Source organism: Orcinus orca, chromosome 5 (assembly GCF_937001465.1).
Source record: "Orcinus orca chromosome 5, mOrcOrc1.1, whole genome shotgun sequence".
NCBI classification, from domain to species: Eukaryota; Metazoa; Chordata; class Mammalia; order Artiodactyla; family Delphinidae; genus Orcinus; species Orcinus orca.
In genome coordinates this window covers 136,950,857-136,964,782 of record NC_064563.1, presented here as the reverse complement: position 1 = coordinate 136,964,782, position 13,926 = coordinate 136,950,857, and the positions used below count along the sequence as shown (strand labels likewise).

General features: G+C 37.0%; 1 protein-coding gene across 14 annotated transcripts in view; it reads left to right on the top strand.

The window, feature by feature from the left end:
• SYNJ1 (synaptojanin 1) overlaps positions 1 to 13,926 on the top strand; it is an 88,913-nt gene that overhangs the window by 32,622 nt on the left and 42,365 nt on the right. For 10 of the 14 annotated variants that reach the window (XM_049710659.1, XM_049710663.1, XM_049710662.1 and 7 more), the window contains exons 7-12: positions 2,021 to 2,082; positions 3,224 to 3,320; positions 4,688 to 4,857; positions 7,218 to 7,299; positions 9,739 to 9,891; positions 12,899 to 13,064. In XM_049710659.1, the coding sequence (XP_049566616.1) occupies positions 2,021 to 2,082; positions 3,224 to 3,320; positions 4,688 to 4,857; positions 7,218 to 7,299; positions 9,739 to 9,891; positions 12,899 to 13,064 (730 nt within the window). The remainder of the gene's footprint in view (positions 1 to 2,020; positions 2,083 to 3,223; positions 3,321 to 4,687; positions 4,858 to 7,217; positions 7,300 to 9,738; positions 9,892 to 12,898; positions 13,065 to 13,926) is intronic. The other 4 variants (XM_049710661.1, XM_004264514.3, XM_012539506.3 and 1 more) reach the window with 1 other exon arrangement.

The following is a 13,926-nucleotide window of genomic DNA, read 5'->3' as shown; positions in this document are numbered from 1 at the left end:
ATGCTTCAGAGAGAGCTTGCAATCTGTTTGGGGAGACAGGCCTTTTATGGAAAAGATAAACATCAGTATCAATTAGTTTGAGGCATCATAAGAGTTGTCATAAGGTGCTGCCCAGGTAAGAGTGATATTTCAAGTGCTGGCAACTCACTCATTTTACTTATGATTTCCTTTTTTTGAAGGTATTTAGCATTTATAATTTGTAGTGTTCCTCTGATACTATATCATTACATTATATTATAGCCTATATTAGTCTTAAAAATGGTAAGCATCATGAGATTTATGCCTGGCGTGGTGTGGCACATTGAATATTTGGTTGAATTGAAGTTTCAGAAGTATGTGAACACGAAGCAATACTATTGTCAGAAGATGATGTTCCATACCACCCAATGAAATGGTTTTCTAAAAATACCTTTGATGTAACTTTTTTTTTTAATGGGGTAAATTTATGGTTATTTAAAGCCTTAAAACTTTTATCACCATTGACATAACTTTTTTATTATAGAATTTTTTTTTAACATTGGGTAATAAAACCTAGTCTAGTCTAACCAACAGATTGCTGTAAGTGTTATGATGTGTAGCTAATTGTGTATATGCGTTGGGGAGCAGACAGTAGGGAACCAGCACAGCCGTTACCTAAAAAACATGAGAAAACTTGTATTTTTTTCACCTTCTTAACAGTTGAGAGTACTGTGCAAGATAAATGTTAATGAATAAACAAAATGCTAAGTCTTGAACTTTTATAGTATAGGCAATTACCTGAGAGGACTCCAAAGAGAAAGTTTTCTGCCGCCTAAAATGCTTAAAGTCCTGGAGCACACATCTTTCAAAATTTAAGATTTTATGCCGTCTGTTAAGCACTAGAAAATGAAATGGAATATAGATGTGACATTTGGCTAATCAATTTCTTACTAAGAATAAAAAGCACTAAAGAGAGAATCCACTGATTTCTCAGGACAGTCATTCAGTTGTCTCATCAGATCAGGAGGGGTAATGCTGAGTGGATGATAATACTGTTAATTCAGTTTTGAACTGAATTGGATGGGCATATTAGTGCTTATTTTCTAGTTTTATTTGTCCAACTGCATGACTGATTTGGCAGCGCTCCTCCCACGCTGCCTTTAAAGTCACTTTGTTCACAGATTAGCAAGAACGAATTCTGGGGAACTTTGATCCCAAAGTCTCAGGGAAATGTTTAAAAGTGAAATTCAGGGAAGGAATCTGGTCTCACTGCTGTACATCTTCTTGGCATCTGTTATACCTTTCTCAATTCTGCCTCATCTCTCTGTTGCTTTCCTATAGGAGAAAAGAAAAACTGTAACAAAACACAATCGCTAGTTATTTTCCATCTTGTTTAATTCTCTTAACCCAGATTTTCTGATTCTGCAAAATGTGCTGTAACTGTAGTTGTGTGCCTGAGAGATTGACTTGGAAAGTCTGTTTTTCCAGGAACAATATTTTTAATTTGTAGGATCTTTGGGTGAGGGAGGAGTGAACAGAGTATTCAGCATAACAGAGAAAAAAAGAATATGTAGACATTGCACTTGTCGGCAGCCCGGAAGAGTAGGAATTTTTGTCAGGAGGCCTGAATTGTCATGCGAATCTTTTTTGAAATGAATGCTGTTGCCCTGAGAGGACAAGTTTATTCACTTGGCTGTATTTGGTTTTTTATTGCCCAAATGGCAATATCGGTTGACATATGAAGGGCACGTAATTTGAGCTTAAAACAAGGTAATGTATGTGAAAGCACTCTTAAAAATATCTTACATAAATAAAAATCCTTGTTAGTTTACAAGTGTTTCATAATGGTCTAACTTCTAGTTCTTTTTTTGTGAGGTTGTGTTTTAAAAAAATAAAAGGGATGAGAACCTCCTAGAACTTGTTTTTTAAAGAATATCATGAATGGCAATCACTCAGCTCGCTACTGGGTGTTTAGCAAATGCATTGTTACATACTGTAAACAATATTTCTTTTGTCTACATGTTGGCTTTTGGTATGGTTACACATATTTTTCTTATCTTAGGTGGGATCTCATCGTGTTCGTATGTCAAGGGGGTTTGAAGCCAATGCACCTGCTTTTGACAGGTAAGACTGATTATTTTTACATAGTGCTGTAGGTTTTGATATTGCTAAGCAGTGAGACTAGTTCTAATTGTATTTACTGATTCATTTCAGCTTTTTTGGCTCTAAGGAAAATTTCTTCTTGACTCCTAATTTAACTGGAGGACAGTGACACTTACTGTTATGAATTCTAGGGTGGTAGCACTAGGTGTGTGGGTCTTGTCATCTGGGCCTTAAAACTACCTCTCAGCGGTGCGCTGTCCAGTACGGTAGTTACTAGCCGCCTGTAACTCTTGAGCATTTGAAATTGACTAGGCCGGATTGAGATGTGCTGTAGGTATATAATATATACTGGATTTGAGACTTAGTGCAAAAAAAATGCAAAATACTTTATTGATATTTGTTTTATATATCAATTACATGTAGAAATGATATTTTAGCTGTATTGGGTTAAATAAAATATATGTAAATTAATTTCCTCCTTTGATGTTTACTTTTTTATTATGCCTTCTAGAAAATTTTAAATTTTGTCTGTGGCTCATATTACATTTCCTTTGGACAGCATTGCTCTCTAGCTTCTGGAATGGTTAGAAGCTGGAGAAAATAAAGGCTTCTATTTGGGGTCTCTTTTCCTTAAGGCTAGAGCTATTAAGGAGGTCTCTCTGAGTACTCACAGAGTGTGTGATGTCCTCATGTGTGAGGTGCAGCCCTACGCCCTCTGCCCTTGCTGCCTTCCCACCAAAGCTGGGTGGCTCGTGTTTTCCGTGGCTGTCTAGCTTCAGCCTCAGGGTGGAGAGGGATCTAGATGATTCCAACAGCTCGAGCATAGGTGGGAGTTTGTCAGAGAGGAAATTGCATTGAGTTTTTATAAATTCAGAGTTTTGAGACTGTGTGGAATGGATTTGTATCCAGTTTTGCCAATTGTATGAGTTGAGGGGCTTCCCTGGTGGTCCAGTGGTTAAGACTCCGCACTTCCACTGCAGGGGGCTTGGATTCGATCCCTGGTAGGGGAACTAAGATCCCACATGCCACAAGGCACAGCCAAAAAAAAAGAAAGAATAAAATACTGCCACGTGGGTCCTGTTTAATAATGGGTTCCTGTTTATTGAAAAAGGTTTTTGGCTTGTCATTTGACATACGTTTATTTCCTTTCTTTCTTTAATAGGCATTTTAGAACACTTAAGAATTTATATGGTAAACAAATAATAGTAAATTTGCTCGGATCTAAGGAAGGGGAACATATGCTAAGTAAGGCTTTCCAGGTAAGTGTGATCATTTTTTTCTTCTGTTCTGGCCCATGGACACCTAGAATGGTATTTTTAAATAATACAATAATCAGATTCTTCCAGGAAGTAAATTACTTCCTAGAAAAAGATTGGGTACTTGTTGGAACCATTCATTCTTTGGGGCAATTAGGTAACAGTTTAGGATAATCTTGCTGAAATTGGGATTATGGAAAGCTTTCAAGGCAATTGACCCTGTTTTCTAATCTGCTTATTTATGTTGTAGAGAAGCAGAAGGATACCCTCCCCCTAAAAAATGCTCGTCTGTCACTGGCATAAAGATACCAGGCAGGGCTTCCCTGGTGGCGCAGTGGTTGAGAGTCCACCTGCCGATGCAGGGGACACGGGTTCGTGCCCCGGTCCGGGAAGATCCCACATGCCGCGGAGCGGCTGTGCCCGTGAGCCATGGCCGCTGAGCCTGTGCGTCTGGAGCCTGTGCTCCGCAACGGGAGAGGTCACAACAGTGAGAGGCCTGCATACTGCAAAAAAAAAAAAAAAAAAAAAAGATACCAGGCAGTTTCCTCCTTCATCTGTTCATCGTCTTGCCTATTTCCTAGAAACCATAGTCACTGTTTTAAACCTATGAAATGTTGAATAATGCATTTGTATACACACAAGACTTCTTGTACTGATGAGAGAAAATTTGAGAATTTTCATTAAATAAGAACCTAAAGAAATGTCTGACTTCTAAGGAAAAATATTTTTCATAAATGTTTATTGAGTCTGAATTGATATAAATTATAGTGTTACATAAGATTATAAACTTAAACAAAATGGTTAGAAAACATTTTCTAAAGTTTAAGCTAATGAAGTCCAAAATTAATTATTTGGCTATTTTGTTTTAATATTGTTAATAAACAACTTATACTTTAGAGAATGTGGTAAACTTTTTATGGTAAACTTTTGAAACGTTTGTATGTATTGAAGGTATAGAAAAATGAATTTTTCAATGGGCTTTGTCTTAAAAAATAAGCTATTTTATTTTGAGATTCTGTAATAGATATAAAGTCATTATATTTTTATGGTAAAAAATGAAACGCTGGTGGCTGGAAATCATTTTTCATTTTCTAAACCAGATGGGAATGTTATTTAAGTTCCCTGATATTAATCATGCCATACCCAATCTTTCCGGGATAGTATATGAGGTTTTAGGAAAAAGATGCCATAAGATATCAGCAAGTAATTTTCCATTTTACTGCCAGTGGCGATGAAAGCTTTGTGAGATTAGTAAGATTTCAAGGACCTGCTGAGATTTTCATTTAAAATGTAAAGTTCCATTTATAACAGTATATTGATAAGATCATATTTAGTTAACATTTAAATGAATATTTACCTTTTATTTTCAGAGTCATTTGAAAGCTTCTGAACATGCAACTGACATCCAGATGGTGAATTTTGACTATCATCAAATGGTTAAAGGAGGAAAGGCAGAAAAATTACATAGTGTTCTTAAACCTCAAGTCCAGAAGTTTCTGGATTATGGATTTTTTTATTTCAATGGAAGTGAAGTTCAAAGGTTTGACTGCTCTGTTTCTCTTTTCTTTAAATTGGGACTTTGCTATAATTTTATTTAATTAAATAAAATACCTTCCTTTATTATACTTGATTTTAAGCTTGTTTTCCTTTCTTTCTAGTAATAGCTTACATTACTGGGTACATACCATGGGTCAAGCAGTACACTTAGTCTTTACAAGTATAATAACAATCGTAGAGATCAGTTCTTTTATTATCTCCATTCACATTTGAGGAAGCGGAGGCACAAAGCTATCATCTGCCCCAGGTCATATAACTAGGAAACGGTAGAGCTTGATTTATCTGGCTCCAGATCTCATGCTGCTATCTCTGAGGCTATTACATTTCTCTCTTAAAATTAATGTCTTAGGGGCTTCCCTGGTGGCGCAGTGGTTGGGAGTCCGCCTGCCGATGCAGGGGATGCGGGTTCGTGCCCCGGTCCGGGAGGATCCCACATGCCGCGGAGCGGCTGGGCCCGTGAGCCATGGCCGCTGAGCCTGTGCTTCCGGAGCCTGTGCTTCGCAGTGGGAGAGGCCACAGCAGTGAGAGGCCCACGTACTGCCCAAAAAAAATAAAAAAAATAAAAATTAATAATATTTCTTGGCTTCAGTAAGGATTATTATTATTATTTGGCTGTGTTGGGTCTTTGTTGCTGCATGCGGGCTGTCTCTAGTTGCGGTGAGCGGAGGCTACTGTTCGTTGTGGTGCGCGGGCTTCTCACTGCGGTGGTTTCTCTTGTTGCAGAGCACGGGCTCTAGGTACACGAGCTTCAGTGGTTATGCAAGCAGGCTTAGTAGTTGTGGCTCACGGGCTCTAGAGCGCAGGCTCAGTAGTTGTGGCGCACAGGTTTAGTTGCTCCGTGGCATGTGGGAGCCTCCTGGACCAGGGCTTGAACCCGTGTCCCCTGCATTGGCAGGTGAATTCTTAGCCACTGCGCCACCAGGGAAGACCCCAGTAAGGATTATTAAATGCAAAAAAAAAAAAGAAGACATTGGTTATTGTCTGCTCTGTTACAGAACTATGGGGTTATAAATCTGAATGTGTGTTTGGCTCCTAACTACTGGCCTAATTAAAAATAAGTGGTAATCATCATCGTTCTATGAAGGCCTCTGCACATTCAAAAATGGAGGTGCTTAGCATGGTCTGAGGGTGGAGTTTTTGGCCCTCTGACATCAAAAGGTCACTGACTCAACATTCACACATGCCCAGTTGGAGGGTTGGTGGTCCTAACCAGTGTTAACCAGTTCAGCTTGGTCCTATCCAGTCTTAACCAGCTCATCTCCAGCTATACACAGCTGACTCCAAGTCCCTGGAAAATAACTTGGACAAACATCTTATTGCTTAGCCTGCCTGCTGCTTGGAGGATATGCAAGTCTTAAAATGACCTTGATTAGTGAAGGCAGGTAAAATGGATTTGACTAATAATTACCCATGGTTTAATTATAATCTACATAAATCATTTATTTGGAAACAAAAAAAAATAAGTGGATGTGGTTGAATAGAGAGATATGTAATAAAGAATATATGGCACATTTCAATTAGGATGTGGTCACAAATCTCCCCTGAACAATGCCATGGAGGGAGTGAGTATAGAGGACTTACAATTAGGTGACTTGAGTTCAAATTCTAGTTTGTTCCCCTTCTGATTTTGTGAGCCTGGATAAGTCACTTAGCTATTAGGAGTCTATTTCTTATGCTACAAATGACCCAGATTCCATTAATAGTTAATGAATGCCTGCTAGGAGCTAGAGGCTGTGCTAGGAGGGAGAGGTCCAAGGAAGACAAGATGCATTTCCTGCCTTAAAGGAGCTCATGGATTAGTGAAGAAGATACAGTCTATAATAGACATTTTCCCCCTCATAGGTTATTGAGGGTGTTCAATGATGTGTATGAAGGGACTTGAAAGCCTAAAATACTCAATAAATGTAAGCTGATGCTACAGCTCTTGAAGATAATGATTTTACAAATAATTAGGGGCATCTGAATAGAGTACTCAACTTTTCCCTTTCTCTATGTTCCCAAAAGTCAGGTAACAAGAAAACAATTCAATGTAATTCCTTGTGACTTTCTAAAGTCTTTTGCGTTTTCAACAAATTGAATGGAGATAATAAAATCTATCTTGCAAATCTAAAAAAAAAATGGGTGGCAGAATGTTAACAGTTGTAGAATCTGGATGGTGGGTATATGGGTGTTCACTGTAAAATTCTTTCACCTTTTTTGTGTGTTTGAGAACTGTTAGACTAGAAAGTTGGGGGGGGGAGAAAGTAGATGCTACACTTTAATCAGCTTAATTTTTCTCAGTTTGTTTTAGGTTTGTTATTTTTGTTTTAAACTGTCTGTTTAATTTCACTGAATTTGTTACAGATGCCAGAGTGGTACAGTTCGAACAAACTGCTTGGATTGTCTTGATAGAACAAATAGTGTGCAGGCATTCCTTGGCTTAGAGGTAAAAAGAATAAAATATGTCTGTGCAACTTGTATCAAATGCCTTTTTCAGTGCTTTTGTAATATTTATGTTTCTCATTAATGGCTTTTCACAAAATGAAGTTATGCTAAAGGCATTCTTTACTTCTAGTCTTTTTCTTTGGGGGAGGGGGCAACATCCCTTTTCGTTTAAATGTTTCCTTTATCTGTTCTAAATACTTTCTTTAGATAGCATCTGTTTCCCTCTATTGTTCCTTAACTTTCCCTTAAAAAAAACCCCTGCTATTTATACTATTCCAGTAATTGCCTCTTTCTGCCTGTCTTTTGGATAAAGAAAAGAAATACATGTATGGTGTGTGTGAAGAAAAAACAAACAAACGTGTATATATTTGGCCTTCATTCTCTGTGTTGTCTTTTAAAAGTCTTTTTGGAATGGGGGAGGATCTGTTTTCACATGTACAACCCTATAGGATTATATTTTCGACAGAGTCTGATCCAGTGCCATTTACATGGCATTTTCAAATCAGTAGCTACAAAAAACAGGATCAGATGAAAATGTCATTGTTAGAAGGAGAGTGAATGAGAGCCAACTTCTGTAACGAAGTCTCTGTTTAAAAGTTTTTTCCTTTACTATTTATATATCAAATTCAGTCTAATTTAGGCATAATCTCAACTATTCAACAAACTGTGTAGCAATGCTGAGATTTCTAAGTCTTGCCTATTACGCAGCAGTTAGGTTCATAAGGCTATTGTGGGTCTTCATTTAGTTCCATAGGAACTTAGCATAGTTCTCAAATACTATGAAAAACAGGAATAGGAAGTAACAGGTTCTTATTTCCTCTAACAGATGATCTTAAATTTGGCCAGAATATTGGTTAATTAGTTACTCTGCAACTGAGGGTCTTTCTTTCTCGAAATGAAAGTACAATGTGTAGAATTGTCTACTACAAAAATGTAGTTTTCATGTAACTAAGTAAATTTTACTGCTTTGTCTTTTTTGAAATCTGTCCTTGAGGTTTACTTAGAAAATACAACAGAAATAAAAGTAAAAGCAGGAATTTGGTCATAGGGATGGAGTTTATCACACGGCTCAGGTTTGTTTTGAGTTCTGTTCTGAAGTGGCTAAAAACATTTAGTTAGATTCTGAGAGTAAGCTTAGTGAAGTACTTGAACATCTTCATTAAAAGTAGAACAAGTGTTAGAATCTGACTTAGCTGACTACCCACTGTCTGTTGTTAGGTGTGAGAATACTCCCTAGTATAGCAGTTGGTTGACTGGTTACAAAATATACTGCTAGTGTAGGCAAAACCAAACTACTTGTAGTGAAGGCCACTTTTGCCCAGTTCCTTGAAGAAGGAGGTATAAATGATAAAGGAGATGCCGGAGGCTGATTTTGTTAATACTCCATGCCAGCAAAGAGTAGCCCTGGTGTAGGTCTCTAGGCAATCAGATAAACCCAGTATAGGGTTTTTAATATTATTTTAATGTTTGATCCCTCTATAATTATGGATAATGTCCACTTATAGACAAGATAAAAGGAAACACAAATGGGAGGGAGTTAAGTAAAAATGCAAGGCATCGACTAGATTCCAAATAAGAGAAAGAGACTGGATAAGGATTATACGTTGCTTTGCCTTTGCCAGACTTCAAGGCTAAGAGTCATTCATAGTAAAGACCAATAACTTTTCTGAACACTTCTACTGTGATGAAGGAACTGTGGGAGCCCAAAGATCCTTGCATTCCTTGCATGCTGTGTCCCCCCAGTTCTCCCTTATATGCTTTACTGATAACGAATTTTATACATTAGAAGCTGTCGTGACTTTATTCAGAGATATGACTTACTTTTAAAATTTTGATAACAATTCAAGAGCAACTCTACTTTTCTCACAGTCTCCTGACCTTAATTACCCAAATGTGTAGAACCAAATCCAGAAATTAAAGAAACTTAGTTATTTCTACATATATTTAAATAAACTAGGTAAATATTGATATATTTCTCTGCTCCAGTGCGTGCTGTTGTGTATTGTTCTTTTAGGTGAACAAGATAAACTAGTCTGATTTATAGGGACATTTTTTTCCTTCTTTTTGGCTGCGCGGCTTGTGGGAACTTAGTTCCCCAACCAGGGATTGAACCTGGGCCCTCGGCAGTGAAAGAGGGGAGTCCTAACCACTGGACCGCCAGGGAATTCCCCATAGGGCCATTTTGATAAGCTTAATATCATTTAACCAGAAAGAAGTTCTTATTACTGCAAGGGAATACTGAGTTACTTGTAGGTTTCATTGACGTGATATTTACTTCAGAAATTGACATGGTGGGAAATAGTAAACTTGTGTTTTCAGAATCCAGACCCACAAAGTCCTGTAACTGTAAATTCTTGGTTTGATTCTGGTAGTTCTTAAAAAGTCACATCATAATGAATGTATTCATATACTTACAAAAGTTTCTCTTTTGCTATTTTAGATGCTAACTAAACAATTGGAAGCTCTCGGCTTAGCTGAAAAGCCTCAGCTGGTGACTCGCTTCCAAGAAGTTTTTCGGTCAATGTGGTCTGTGAATGGTGATTCAATCAGTAAGATTTATGCAGGAACTGGAGCTCTTGAAGGAAAGGCTAAGGTAGATCTAGATCTATCATAACATTATAAAAGATCCTTTTTCCTTCTTTAGTAAAGCTTTAAATGGACTCTTTTAAATTAATAGTTTGGTTTTTATAAGGTATCTGTTTTAGAATTCTGCTTTATCATGCTTTTATGTCCTCTTTAACACTTCCTTCTATAGTGGATACTAATGATTGAACAGATAGTTATTTCCCTAGGTGTGAGGGACATGTATATATGACATATTCAGTTGTTTAGTGATAATCCACTAGGCTTAGATATGTGTTCCTCACATTTTTTAAAATGATTTTTCACCTGCATAATATCTGTTTTACTTTTCATATTATTTTGATTAAAAATATGTTTCTTTTAAACCTTTGGTTTTGTGTGTGTGTGTGTGTGTGTGTGTGTGGCCGCACAGCGCGACATGCAGGATCTTGGTTTCCTGGTCTAGGGATCGAACCCAGGCCCCCTGCAGTAGAAGCACAGAGTCCTGACCACTGGAATGCTAGGGAATTCCCCCAAATATGTTTTTCTTTAAAAAAAAAAATCAGAGACTTCCCTGGTGGTCCAGTGGTTAAGATTCCACACTTCCAGTGCAGGGGGCATGGGTTTGATCCCTGGTTGGGGAACTAAGATTCCACATGCTTGCTGTGTGGCATGGCCAAAAAAATTTTTTTTTTTAATTAAAAAAGTAAAACCACAAAACAAAACCTCCCCTCCCCGCCAAATCATAGTCTTCCCAATAAAGAGTCTTGTCTTATTTGACTTTGTTTCCCCAGCACTTGACGCAGTGCATTCTGTTGGATACATGTGTGATAAATGCTGGATGGACCAATAAACCAATGGGCAATTTATGCCACACCCACTGTGAACCGAATGCTATTAGGGCTTAAATTTGTTTTTTGTTTTTGTTTTTGCTTTTGTTTTTTTTTGCGGTACGCGGGCCTCTCACTGTTTTGGCCTCTCCCGTTGCGGCGCACAGGCTCCGGATGCGCAGGCTCAGTGGCCATGGCTCATGGGCCCAGCCGCTCCGCGGCATGTGGGATCTTCCCAGACCAGGGCATGAACCCGTGTCCCCTGCATCGGCAGGCGGACTCTCAACCACTGCACCACCAGGGAAGCCCAGGGCTTAGGTTTTTATTCTTTTTCTTTTCTTACCTTGAAAAGGAAGCTATCAAAATGTGCAAAGGAAGTGTGAAATATGGACATAATTATAAGTCTGTGCCTCATCATTACTTTTATCTACAGACTACTTTCTCCTTTAGTGTTTGGCCCTTACTGAGGGACTTTGGGTGCACTTGAGGTATTTTTCATTATTTTATATACTTAAATATTGACCTTTTATGTCTCCTGGCCTCCATTGAATTTATTAATATTCTAAATCCCTATCCCCAGAAATAGAAACAGGGACATTTACCACTTTTATAGTTTCTTATTTAGCCGCTTCAATATAGCAGCTGAAGTTCATCATCACAATCTTCTTTTAATTTCCAAATCTTCCTCCTCTTCTGTGTCTCATAAAGTGTCATGCCTCTGTTCAGAGGCATTGGCCTTACCTGCAAAAGTTCCTTTTGTTCAACTCACAGAAATAATTTGTATTGACATTTACAAATATTTACATCTCAAATGGTCCCTTTTTTTTTTTTTTTTTTTTTTGGCGGTACGCTGGCCTCTCCCATTGCGGAGCACAGGCTCTGGACACGCAGGCTCAGCGGCCATCGCTCACGGGCCCAGCCGCTCCGTGATATATGGGATCTTCCCTGTCCGGGACACGAACCCGTGTCCCCTGCATTGGCAGGCAGACTCTCAACCACTGCGCCACCAGGGAAGCCCCCCTTAAATGGTCCCTATTTTTGAAAACCCGAGATTGTTAAACTTTCATGTATTCCTTTTGAATAAAGAACATAATTCTTGCTTTTAAACCTGATTCTCTACAACTATTGCTTAAAATATTCTTTTATGTTCTGCCTTTTTGTTTCTGCAGTTGACTATGTACAGAGGTTACATATATTTTCAGTGGTCTTTTATCTCTAACAAAATAGATATGAAATTTTATGTATTAAATATTCTAGTCTGAATTGAACTAAAATCTAACATCTGAACTGCTCTTTCTTTTCCTTTCTCTGGGTTCCTTTTGATTAATTGCCTGATAATGTGAATGGTGAGTCTCTTTTCAAATAATGTCATTTGCATATGTTTTATGGAAGGAAATAACATTTTAAGCCTCAAATGCCTGTTATTTCTTTAAGGAATAAAAATTACATATTGCAAACTAAAGTTCTTTTTCTAAAAGGCAAGAGTTTGTTGTTTTTTTAAAACAATCATCAAAATCTGTAAGATTAAAATATCTTTATGATAGCTAACACACCTGAGTAAAATATATGTTCATTAGAAGTTGTAATCGGCTCTCTCACTGTAGGAATTGGCATATATTTATTTTTATTATTTATATTTACATAGGCAAAATGACCTAAAATATACAAAGTGTAGTTTACATGTTACAGACTAGACCTTCATTCTCATATTCAATTTTAGTTTTAACTAATGTAAGTTATTGGGAGCAATTTCAATTTTATTTTTCTACTATTAGAGTACTTTGAAGTTTTCCTGAGAACATGCAAGTGCAGTGTATCCTCCTTTATCTCCCCTGCTTCTCCCCACCTATCCCATCCATCCCCAAGTCTAAAAGTTACTATGTAAGAAGTAATTTCCTTGTCTTGAATAAGTATATTTCAGTTTATTTCCTTTATAGTAAACAATTTTAAACTTTTAAGGCTCTAGATATCATTAGTGGATGCAGTTGTGGCACTGAGCTTCTTCTGTCTCTGTGCAGAGCTGTTATCCAAAAGAGGAAAAGAAACAGTGACATCTTGAGACATTTTAATGTGATGGTTTGATATTCAAAATAGAATAATTAGGTCCTTTTTATTACAGTAAAGTCATATAAAACTTATTTAAAGTTTCAGAATACCTATTGAATAAAAACAATTTAGAATGAAAGTCCATGCTTTTTTCCCCAACAGGCTGGAAAGTTAAAAGATGGTGCTCGTTCTGTTAGTAGAACAATTCAGAATAACTTCTTTGACAGCTCCAAGCAAGAGGCCATTGATGTTTTGCTACTGGGAAATACTTTAAATAGTGATTTAGCTGACAAAGCTCGAGCCCTTTTAACTACTGGAAGTTTGCGTGGTATGCGTCCTTACTTTATATTTTACTTTATATTGTTTATATTCCTTCTAAAAGTCCAAGAGGTAAATGTAAACTTATTTACGTAAATACTTTTTAGATTGAGTTGATTGAAATAGTTTTGGAAGGAATTTCTGTCCATGTAATTTTCTAAAATTGCATTCTCCAAAGGAAGTTTATCTCTCCTAAAACGTCTATATCATTAGTGGAATTATTAAGCTAAAACTGAGGCCCATGCATGTTTTCTTTTATAGATTATGATTGAGGAGGGAAATGGTTTAAGTATTGCTAACTTTATATAAGGCAGGAATTCATAAAATATTCAGCTAGTACTTTCAGTAGAGTATTTAATAATTATGTAGAAAACATTGCTTTATTGAAAAAAACAATACCTTTGTTGGTTATTTAGCTAATCACCACCCCAAAAGTTTCTATAACTTGGTCCTACCTTTAAATGCTATTGTTTGAATAAGCACTAAATCATATTAATAATTTTAAAATGCTTATTATTGGACACCATCATTCCCAATTTTAATATTTGACATAAATATATGGCTTTCAGAATGGCTGTTTATCTTTCACTGTGTCTTTCATTAAAATCAAAAGAATTTGAGCTCATATCAGTGAGCGTATATTAAGCAGTATCGTGGGAAAACTCAATATACATTGTAAAACTTAATAGACTTCCTTAATTTCATATTTTTTTCTATTTTAACACTGTAGCACTCTGAACATTTTCATTTCTTCTGTTACCCCCCCAAACCAAACCTTTCAATTTTCCCTGTTGAAGTAGGAGAAATTGTTCTTCATCAAATTATGTACTCTTGGGTCATTACTTAGTCAAATACGTTATCATGGATTCTTT